General features: G+C 44.0%; 1 protein-coding gene across 1 annotated transcript; it reads left to right on the top strand.

The window, feature by feature from the left end:
* Positions 1-810: 810 nt before the first annotated feature.
* Positions 811-11,375, top strand: VPS18 (VPS18 core subunit of CORVET and HOPS complexes). The gene is made up of 5 exons (XM_034062452.1): positions 811-947; positions 6,270-6,411; positions 6,609-6,700; positions 7,435-9,305; positions 10,034-11,375. The coding sequence occupies exons 1-5, from the start codon at positions 857-859 to the stop codon at positions 10,760-10,762; spliced, it is 2,925 nt and encodes a 974-aa protein (XP_033918343.1). The 5' UTR covers positions 811-856; the 3' UTR covers positions 10,763-11,375.
* Positions 11,376-11,770: the final 395 nt, after the last annotated feature.

The raw sequence follows: 11,770 nt of genomic DNA on the forward strand, positions 1-11,770 counted from the left end.
CAGTTCAAGGACAGCCTTATGCTTGATCCCCATCTGCTTGTGTCAGAAGCATTATCTTAGTAATAAAGCTAAGATTGTACCACTCAGTCACAGCGCAGGAGTTTGCATAGGAGTGTTTAAAACCAGCCAATTCTTGGGTGCAATTAGAAATATCACTAGAATTATAGTAGAATTGGAAAACACCTTTAAGATCATCAAGCCCAACCACTCCATAGCACTGCCAAGGCCACCACTAACCCATGGCACTGAGGGCCTCATCTACACGGTGTGTGAATACCTGCAGGGATGGTGCCTCCAGCACTGCCCTGGGCAGTCTGTTCCAATGCCTGAGCACCCTCTTCGCGAGGGAATTTTCCCGGATATCCAATCTAAACCTCCCCTGGGGAAAGCTTGAGTCCATTACCTCTTGTCCTAAAAATACTGCGAATACTAAATAAAGCATTTGCAGTGCTATCACAACTAAGCAATCCCGGTGAAGCAAACTGATGTGCTCATTTATCACGGGCATGGCTGCACGACAGGACAGTAGCGAGCTGAAACCGCAAGCACCAGAGAGATGCAGCGAGGCTGCAAACCCTGCTGTGTCTGCACGCACCCCAACCCCGGGCTGCAGGTTATATGCCCAGTAGCCATCTTTAGGGCATTATTAGGAACACGAAGGTCCGAGCTGCTACTACAAACGGATCCCAACTAAACCGCGCTCCAGCAGCCATATAGTACCGGCCGAACACCTCCCGTCAGTCAGAGGGGCGGGGTTGGGGCGCAGGCGCAGTGCGCGGCGGGGCAGGCACGTGATGCGGGTCAGCTGAGCGCGGGCGGAAGTGGCGGATGCGGGCCTGTGGTGCCGGTGTTCGCCATGGCGTCCATCCTGGACGAGTACGAGGACTCGCTGCACCGCTCCGCCGCCGTGCAGCACAGCCGCGCCAGCGTGGGCATCCCGCACTCCGGTAGGTGGGAGCGGGGCGTGCCAGGCCGTGTGGGTGCTGCCGGGTGCTGGCGTAAGGCAGAGCAGTCAGCTCCGGTTTGGGTTTGCATCGCTTGTCGTGTGGGGTGTTTTGATGCAGGGCACGCTCGAGCCCATAGTACCCTGGGGTGCACCGGGAGGAGTGTGGCAGCGGGCTGAGGGCCGTGGTCCTCCCCCTGTGTTCACCCCTAATGAGGCCACATCTGGAGCACTGTGTCCAGTGCTCGGCTCCTCAGGACAAGGAGCTGCTGGAGAGGGTCCAGTGGAGGCCACAAGTTTGATCAGGGGTCTGGAGCATCTGTCTCTCTAATGAGGAGAGGCTGCAGGAGCCAGGCCTGTTTAGTCTGGAGAAGACTGAGATGAGATCTCATCAATGTGGATCAATATCTTAAAGGTGGGTGCTAGGAGAATGGTGCCAGACTCTTTTCAGTGATGCCCAGCACTGGATGAGGAGCAATGACCATAAACTAAACCACAAGAAGTATCACCTCAACATGAGGAAGGACTTTACATTGAGGATGGCAGAGCACTGGAATAGGCTGCCCAGGGGGATTGTGGAGTCTCTGGAAACATTCAAAACCAACCTGTGTAACCTGCTGTAGGTGGCCCTACCTTGGCAGAGGGTTGGACTAGATGATCTTCAGAGGTCCCTTCCAACTTCAGTGATGCTGTAATGTGGGTCATCTTAGCAAAACCAAGATGATGGTTATCTGTGGGATGTCTTTATAAGGCTATATATAGCCCCTGTGATGTGTGTAGGAAATGTGTATGTGAAGTGCCTTCATAGTCACAAGTTATAACCACACCTCAGTGCTATTCAGTTCAGGACTTGTAGTTGAGATCAACTCATCAGCTGTTTCTTTCTCTCTGAAGAACCCAGCTACAGTATGCTGGCTGTGTGCACAGCTGTACCTGCATGGAGTTAGTTTCCAAACCCAGGGGCAGTTTACCAAATACTTAATTGTTATAGTGGTTAGGTTAGTGGCAAGGTTACTGCTGAAGAATGTTACCAAGAAAGCAGTCTGTATCACTAACAGGTCTGTGAAGCTTTGGTACGCTGTACTGTCCAGGGAGGTGTACAATCCATGTAAAGCAATGGTGTGATGATCAGTTAATTGTTTCTTTTGTGTTGGAGAAAGCAAACAGGTGGCAAGTATATTCTATGATAAATTCAAGGTTTATTAGGTTCAATAACTGTTCCCTGTTTGATGTCACCTCACAATGTTTTTTTTGAGTGTTTGGAATTGGATGGGCATATTCCTTCAAGTTTTTTCCTTAAACAGTGTTGCTGTTAACCTTTGGGGAAACTAGGTTGTAATTCTATTTAGGTGTTAAGAATTGATGGATTCTGTCATACTATGTATATTATCAAGTATAAATACAAAGGCAGAATTACTCATTTTATGAGTCTAGGTACTGAAACAGGTATGTTCCTCCTGTTTGTTTTAATATGCATAGTTATTTTGTTGTGTAATGTTAGATAAAGATTAATTGTCCTGAGTAAGTGTTGTGCAAAACAGTGTTGGGATGAGCTGTGTTACATAAAATAAGTTTTCAAGGAGTCAACTTTTCTTGACTGCTACAACCCTGTCTCCAGTCATGACTGTTACAGTTGAGAAATCTGACTGTTTGCTGACAGTTGATGTTGGCAAAGGAAGTTTGGGAAACTGCTGAATTGCAAAGGTACATCTGAATCAGGATTTTAATTGTCCTTAAATCAGACCTGGTAATTTTGAATGAAACTTAAGCTGGTAGAAGTTGTAGGCAGTCTGAAGTTGACCTTGGAAAAAGATGCAACAAATAGCTAACTTCCTGAAAGCAGTCCTTAAGGTTAGGCTGGAAGTTTTAGAAGATGTTAAAACTTACTCCTCTGTTCGAGTTAATGTGCTTGTTAATGTTTTAGTCCCTGTGCTTGTTAAACTGCGGGTGCTGTTTCTCAAGTTGTAGATAACCAAGCAGTGACCCTGTTGTCAACCTAAAGTACTGCTGCATTGTAAGTGTTCAGTATTGCAGTTTCAGCAAAAAAAGATCTATTTAGACCCACTAGGCTTGACTGAAGTTTGTGAGCTTAGATCTTTGAATGGTTTAAAAGCGCTATGGAAAAATGCATATCTGCCCAGAAATCAGGGTGGGAAATGCTGCAGTAGAATCTTAGCCTGAACAGAAGGAGGACATTGGGGTCATGATGAAGGAAGGCACTGTTTGAAAGGAGTACGTGTTATAAAATAGACATATCCTTTGTATAGAGGACTGTAAGTTAAAGAAGTTAATCTTTCTCCTGCTACAGACACTAGGTTAAAATCCTCGTGTTAGTGGTGATGATTCTACACTAACAGCAATTAGCAATAGTTGTAATGGATACAGCCCTAAAGAGTCAAGAATGCTGGAATCCAATCCACTGGCTTGAACTATGGCTGAAGTATAAAAAAAACCCAAAATCCAACAACCACAAACCCTCCCAACCCAGCTTTAAACCCCTACCTGTGTGTAGATACTATTTGTTCCCTTTCCTTCCTGTGTCTCAGTCAGCTTTTTGCTTAGTAGCAGTCTGAAAAACAATTCAGGATTGCCTGAGTGACTGTGACTTGGTGATCTGTTGGTAGGTGGGTTTTTCCTATCAGGGCAATTCCTCCTCTTTCTATATATATAAATGTGTTTATATTTATTGCTTCTCTGTTGAGATGACATGATGTCATGATGACATGAGGCTTGGGAGCTTCGTCCTCAGGTTTTGAAGCACAGTTCATACCAGCATTCATGCCAGCAAATTTAAACTGTGGCATTGCAGCTCCCTAGTCTGAAATTAAGAACATCTGCTTTGCTTCACTGGAAATAAAGGAATGCACATCTGCATAAGTGGGAAATGTGTAAGATGTGGTATAATGTGTGAGAAAAAAATGTATGTGCAGAGCAAAAAGCTGCCTACTCAGACTGTGGTTGCTTTGTCTGTTCCTGTACGTGCATTTTTCCTCTAAAACAAGAATCCTTTAAAGATCCTGCAGCTGGTCTAGTGGAGTCAAGGAGAAGGCATTGGTGGAATAGGCAGTTGAAGGATTCATAATGTTAGTAGGCTGCTTTCCACTGCTACACTGGCTTTTTCAACAGCAACAAGACTGAAATTAGAGATTTTCAGGATAACTTGTGGGAGATTATAGGCATTGAGTGTGCTTTGAAGTGGTGCTGTTAGTCCCAGGCTAGTGTCAGGCCTACACTCTTTAGGATGGAAATAGTCTGTTGCCTCTGAGATACAATTCCAGGTTTCTTTTTTTCTGTAAGTTTACATCTTCCTAGTTAGCTGCTTTGGCCATGAATGGCCTTAACTTGCTGTAGCTCTTTTTGGGTTTTAATCTTCCTATCCAGGCTAACTGCTGCATGGATCTACTTGCTTTAGATAACAGTACCTTGCATGTGGGTAGCAGTATATCAGTCTGTCTTGCTTTTGAGCTTGAGGTAGTGTGGTCAGACTGATCCTCTGCTGTTTTCTTTGTCAGAGGCTTATGTAAGACTGTGCGTATGGGAAATTCAGTCCCTGGGAAAACTTGTCTCATGGGACAGAGATGGGTGAAACTTTGTGATAAAGATCTGTTTGTGGAGGCACACATGTTCCAGGATTTTGTTAATGAATGTCATCACCTGGGTCTGTTTTTATACGAATGCTGCCTTATTTTGCAGTTCACTGGCATATCTGAGCTCTTTTGTAGTTTTTTTTTGCCTCCTCATAGGAAGACCATAAAGAGTGCTGTTCTCAATTAGGAATAGAATGGCACAGTCTCTGCAAGTCTTACAGTTTTGGATGCTGAGGTTTACTCATCTTCAGTGAAACTAAGTCCGTCATGCTTCTGCTTTGTGCTGCCACGTGGTATTTTTACTTGTCTTTTGGTTTGTTTGTTGACTCCTTGCCTGTGGCTGGGGTTTTGTCTTTGCTGTAGCCAGAGGTATGAATTTGAACTGCATCTTGTGCTTTGCCCATCTGCACTGAAGATCACAGGGGGTTTTAAAAGCATTGACTTCTAAGCTTTATTTATTCATGTATTAATATATTTCTCCAGAAGTGTGTCACTTCCCTCAAGTCAGACCTTACTTCTCCATTCTTTGCCTTACCCACTTTCATAAGTAATCCATCAACATGCGTTCCTATGGATGCCACATTTCCCAAGCTGACTGGGACTAGACTGACTAGCTGAATACTTAACTAGTCACCTGAGCTAACTTGCTCTGGTTGTACACTTCCATTTCCAGTTCATTGATTTGTCAGGTTTGCTTGGTTGGGCTTAAAATGCAACATGTGTCCTATAAGGTCACCATGTCTTATCCAACTTCAACTCTGACCTTAACTGGGCATTCCTTAGAATTCAGGCCTGTTTTTTTAAAGGATCTGAGGATTAGGTTGGTTTGGCTCCACCTGGGGATTTGTAATGAAACAGTAAACCAGTCTGAATGGGTTTTGGATCAGGAAGCAATTTATGCCAAGACTAAAGCATTGATTCAGCAATCACCAGGTCTTGGTTATTGCTTTGGCTCTAACAAGTAGTTCACATGCCTTCCAGCTGGAAAGCTGCAATTAGGATAGTGTTATGGTTGGTAAAACAGGGTTATGGCAAAAGCATCATTGTGACCTCCAGCTGTGTTCCCTGCAGCAAATAATCCAATAAACTTTTCTCTGTGATGAAGTTTGCTATGTGGATACAAAAAAACCTCAACATGGCTTTCAAAATAGCTTAGTTTGTGAATGATGGGTGTCAAGTATGATAGCTTGTTCAATCCCAACATGGAATAAGACAGAAATATGTTTCAATTAACACCATAATGGTCTCATGGGTAGCTTGTGTGGAAGTGTCAAACCAGAGCCTTCTTTGTGTCTTCTCTAATACCAGCCATTCTTTCCTCTTTTGAGCAAATAAAATATCAACCAAGGAAAACAAATGACTTTGTGATTCTGCTCTCATTTTCAGCTTTTAATGCAGTTTATGTGACAGTTTTGTGGCTTCCCCTGGAATTCTGTGTGCTTTCAAATTAATGTTAGTGACAGTTTTGCAGTTCTGTGACAAGGCAGTAAAATGTATTGCTCCTTTTCATTCCAGTTATACATACCCATGACAAGGCAGTAAAGTGTATTGCTCCTTTTCATTCTAGTTATACATACCCACGTAAGTGCTGCTCTCTGTGTTCATGCTCCCTTTTTAGTACAACCCAGAGCAGGCAATGATCCTTCTAGTTTTTTAGGTTAGAATTTGATGTAGTGTGGGGTGGTGGTTGTGGGGTTTTGGTCTTGTTTTGGTTTTAAGTGTTTGTGTTCTTTCTCCAGGATATGTGAATGCACGTCTGGAGAAGGAAACACCAATATTTAACAAGCAAAGGATTGATTTTGCTCCTCCAGAGAAAATTAACAGCTTAGTGGTCTCCTCTAACCAGCTGTGTATGAGCCTTGGCAAAGACACCCTTCTCAGGTAATGCTGCCAGAGACCTGCAGTTATTGCTTATTTTCTCTTGCCCCTTTCTTTCTCTTGTCTTTTTTCCCTGAAGTTGTTACAGAACTTACAAACTGGATAAAAAGCCAAGATGGAAACCCAAGATGGAGAACAGTAAGCAATTACACCTACATGAACTGTTGTTGGAAACATGCTTTCATGGTTTCTGTTTGCAGGATTGATCTTGGGAAACCAGATGAACCTAATCAGGTGGAGCTGGGACGCAAAGATGAAGCCAAAGTCTACAAGATGTTTTTGGACCACACAGGTAAGGCAGCGGACTATGTATGTTTACAGACAATGTTTGGCATCAGATGCAACTGAATGTGCATAACAAGAGCTGGCGAAAGAGTTCTCTTTGTGTTCTGTAAATAAGGAGAAGAGGTGGTTTTTCTATGGGCAGGACTCCATTGCCCAGGGGCTCTGCCTGCTGATTTGCCCCTATGCTATTAGGGAAACACACTGGTTTGTGTGTATGTTGTTGCTTTGGAACTCTCTGAAATGAACACATGCAATTAGTTCTGAGCGACGCTGTTAAAACCAATTAAAGGAAATCTTTGCAGTCACCCTGGGCTGTATGTGACTGTATAAGACCTTTTAAAAAGGACTGTAAAACATCTGAAGCTCACTGTAGCCTTCCCTGATTGTAAAAAACAAACCAGAGGTTTGGAAAGGGATGCTCATATCTGCCACCAGCTGCCAGGGATAGGAGAGAACTCTGGGAACTGTTTATCCTTAGAACACTTACTGAAACAGAAGAATATGTTCTTGTTGAAGTATCTGGGGCTAGTAATTTTAAGTTTTCCACACATGGACTACCATTCTGATCCAGCATGGAAATTCCCCACATTCCAAGGAATGTTTGGGAAAGTCTTGGATTAAGTATGTTGATATCAGAGCTTATCAAATGTGAGGATTAGAAGCCTCAGGAATTTGGCTTGCTTTGGCACAGTCTTAATTTGTTCTCTCCTTCTCTTTCCCATACCCCTCTCCTGTTGGCAGGCTCCCATCTCCTGATTGCTCTGAACACCAGTGAATGCCTTTACCTGAACAGAAGTGTTCAGAAAGTGCGAGCGCTCTCCCGGTGGAAAGGCCACTTGATTGAAAGTGTGGGCTGGAACAAATTCCTTGGTACAGAGACCAACACTGGGCCTATCCTGGTGGGGACATCCCAGGGGCAGATCTATGAGGCTGAGATCTCTGTCAGTGAGGGAAGCCTCTTCAGCACTAATCCTGATCAGTACTTCCGACAGGTCTACACCCTGGAGGAGGAATCAGGACCTGCCCCAGTCTGCTGCTTGGAGATTGAACGAGGAATAGAAGGGAAATTTTTTATTATAGCCACCACTCAAAAGAGACTTTTCCAGTTTGTTGGCAAAGTGCCTGAAGGGACAGAGCAGCAAGGCTTCAGCTCCATATTTGCTTTGCATGCTGACCATTTGCCAAGCTTCCGGGAGTTCCCAGCCAGCTTTGGTTTCAGTGAGATAGCCTTTTACACCCCAAAACTGCGTTCCAGCCCACGTTCCTTTGCCTGGATGATGGGAAATGGTGTTTTATATGGTACACTGGATTATAGCCGTCCTGATTCGATTTTGAGTGATGAACGGGTCTGGGTTTATCCTTCTGATATTGACATAACTGTGAACAAGCCAATATCCATTGTACTTACCCAGTTCCACTTCTTGTTGCTGCTGCCTGATCGAGTGAAGGCTGTATGCACCCTGAATGGGCAGGTTGTTTTTCAAGATATGTTCCTGGAGAAGTTTGGTTTGCTGACACGCATGATCAAAGATCCCACAGTCCAGCAGATCTGGATCCACACTGAGAAAGTGGTGTTCCGCTACCACGTCCAGCGGGAATCTAGAGATGTGTGGAAGATGTATATGAATATGAACAAATTTGATTTAGCCAAAGAGTATTGTAAAGATCGTCCAGAGTGCCTAGATACTGTGCTGGCAAAAGAAGCAGAGCACTGCTTCCAAAACAAGAGGTATATAGACAGTGCCAAGTGTTATGCACTGACCCAGAGCTACTTTGAGGAAATTGCCCTTAAGTTCATTGAAGCCAAGCAAGAAGAGGCCCTGATGGAGTTTCTGATTAAGAAGCTGAGTAATCTAAAGCCTTCTGAGAAGACACAGACCACTCTGCTGACCACGTGGTTAACAGAGCTCTACCTGAACTGGTTAGGTGTGCTGGAAGGAGATCCCTCACAGCGAAATCTCTATCTGGATACACGGGAGAAGTTTCGCACATTCCTGAGCAGTCCTAAAAACAAAGACTGCCTGTTTAATAACCGGGCATCTATTTATGAGCTGTTGGCAAGCCATGGGGACACAGAGCACATGGTCTACTTTGCAGTCATCATGCAGGACTATGAGCGTGTAGTAGCTCACCACTGCCAGCACGATGAGTACGATGAGGCTCTTAATGTGCTATCCAGGCACAGAGATGAGAAACTGTTCTACAAGTTCTCTCCAGTCCTCATCCAGCATATTCCCAAGAAGGTAGTTGATGCTTGGATTTCTATGGGCTCTAGACTGGATGCTAGGAACCTCATTCCAGCCCTTGTTAACTATAGCCAGAGTGCCAGCACCCAGCAGATCAATGAAGCCATTAGATATATGGAATTCTGTGTCTGTCAGTTGGAGGAAACTCAGCAAGCCATTCACAACTACCTGTTGTCTCTTTATGCTTTGTGTCGGCCGGATTCACTGCTGTCATACCTGGAGCAAGCAGGAACCAACCCAAACAGGATTCACTATGACCTGAAGTATGCATTGCGCCTGTGTGCAGAGCATGGGCACCATCATGCATGTGTGCATATTTACAAAGTGATGGAATTATATGAGGAGGCTGTGGATCTCGCCTTACAGGTACGTGTGTGTCTGTGCATGCATGCAATGACATGTAGGAAAGTTATCTTGAACAGTTGAGCATTTGAGAGGAATTGAGCACATTCATCAGTACAGGAGCTGTGCGGCTAAGTAGGAAGAAAGACCTGTCTCTATTAATGTAGTTCTGTGCTTTCATGGTTGTTTTAAGTAGATAGCTGGCTGTGACAAGCCATAATTGAAGGTAGAGGCATGGAAAGTACAAGGGGGAGTACTGTCTGCCTTAAGCTCGGTTTCTAACATCAAATACTTTTGACATATTTGTATTTATGCAATACTCATATAGCTACTGTTCAGGATTCTAATTAATTCTTATTCCTACATGATGATAACTATCACAGAAGAATGCCTTTGTCAGCTTAGTCTGACCTTCAAGGAGCTATTGGACCTTTTTCATTGGCATTGCTGTGTCTTTGCTGGAATGTGTGGCCAGCAAAGATACTATGACATGGATTTGCCCTTATTGTAGTGCTAGGCTTTGTGGTTGTCTTCTGGTTAGCAAGCAAATCTTCAAGGAGACTGCTGGTGGAGAGGAGAGGTGTTTGACATGTAAACAAGGAGCAGGCCAGTAGTGCAGCCCTAGGCAATGAAATAGCAATAGAAGTTATCTGCTAATGTCTTCTATGATGGACAGCAGGCTTTGAAGTTGAATGGTGGATAAACAAAGAGGGAAGCTTACCTTTTAGTTTCTTTGTCTGTCCAACTTCTAGGTGGATGTTGATCTTGCCAAGTCCTGTGCAGATCTCCCTGAAGATGATGAGGAACTCCGGAAGAAACTCTGGTTAAAGATTGCTCGCCATGTTGTTCAGGAAGAGAAGGATGTCAAGAAGGCAATGGCCTGCCTCTCCAGCTGTGCCCTGCTGAAGATTGAAGATGTCTTGCCATTCTTTCCAGACTTTGTCACCATTGACCATTTCAAGGAGGCAATCTGTAACTCCCTGGAGGACTACAACAAGCACATTGAGGAGCTGAAAAGGGAGATGGAGGAAGCCACACAGAGTGCCAAGAGAATCCGAGAGGACATCCAGGAAATGAGAAATAAGTATGGCTCTGTGGAGCCTCAGGAAAAATGTGCTGCTTGTGACTTCCCACTTCTAAACCGCCCTTTTTACCTTTTCCTGTGTGGTCACATGTTTCACTATGACTGTCTCCTCCAAGCAGTGTTCCCAAACCTTCCTGCCTATAAACAGGCAAAACTCGAAGATCTTCAGAAGAAGCTGGCAGCTACCAGTCAGCCTTCCAAGAGTCACCATCGTCCCAAGGATGCAGATACCATTAGCTTGGGGAAGGGGCAGCAGAGCCGGGAACAGATCAAAGCTGACATTGATGATATTGTGGCAGCTGAATGTGTGTACTGTGGGGAGCTGATGATCCGGTCAATTGACAAGCCTTTTATTGATCCCCAAAAGTATGAAGAGGAGATGCAGAGCTGGCTGTAGTTTTTCCAACCTGCAGCTGTCAGTACGCAAGAGCAGTTTTGTTCACAACTTGTCAAGCTTCTGTGGTGAGAATATAATCTCCAGAAGCAGGAACACATTGGAAACTGTTGAACTCTTACTAAAAGAGTAGTGGGGTCACTATAGTGAACTAGTCTTGAAACATGCGGAGAAACAGCTATGGCTGTCTAAGAACAATAGTTAAGAGTTAACCTACTGGAATATATTTAGCAGATGTTTGCTGCTTGCAGTTCTTCTGAGGTTCTCAGTGTGAAGCTAATGGAGTGCCTTGTTGTCCAGAAGGAACTGGGAACAACCTATGATTTGTCTTCTCTGTTGTGTGCTATTTGTTTTGGTGAAGACAAGCTTGAAGGAAGAGGTAGTGAACACTAAGCAGTGTAGGCTTCATTCATCATTGAAAGCTAGAATTGCCTTCTGTTTTCGCTGAGAGTCTATAACCACATCCATAGAAAGGACATGAAAGGACAAATGCTCTTGCATATATATTTTGTATTTGTGTAGCATGATGTTTACATGTTTCTACACAATGTAATACAAGAATGTGTATAATTCTCAAGCAGGAGTGTCTCATAATACACATTTGTCTGAAATTTAAGGTGTCTAATTCTCTTTTCCACAAGCTATATGGACAAGTCCATACATTTCAGTTTTCTCTACTGTTTCTGGCAATATTTTGTAGCTTGTTCACCCCTTCCTCACTCTCTGCGTCCTATTTCTAATATGGCTGTCTTTGTATAGTGGGCCTTGGTTTTGTCTTCTCCCAACCCAAAATTTATATATACAGTAGTAAAGTTTTGGCTGGTAGGTATTTTTGCAAGCAAGAACACAACCTGTTTGTATTGTCCTGCTGTTGTCCACCACAAGCTGCACTTGAGCACTGGACAGGAGATCCAGTCATAGGTTCCCTCAAGGGTAGACTACAGAAGAGTTCTGTTGGTGTGAAATTTGCTTTGCTATTTGAAGCCAGTACCTAGTGACCAGGCAGTCTTT

Source organism: Melopsittacus undulatus, chromosome 4 (genome assembly GCF_012275295.1).
Source record: "Melopsittacus undulatus isolate bMelUnd1 chromosome 4, bMelUnd1.mat.Z, whole genome shotgun sequence".
Taxonomy (NCBI): domain Eukaryota; kingdom Metazoa; phylum Chordata; class Aves; order Psittaciformes; family Psittaculidae; genus Melopsittacus; species Melopsittacus undulatus.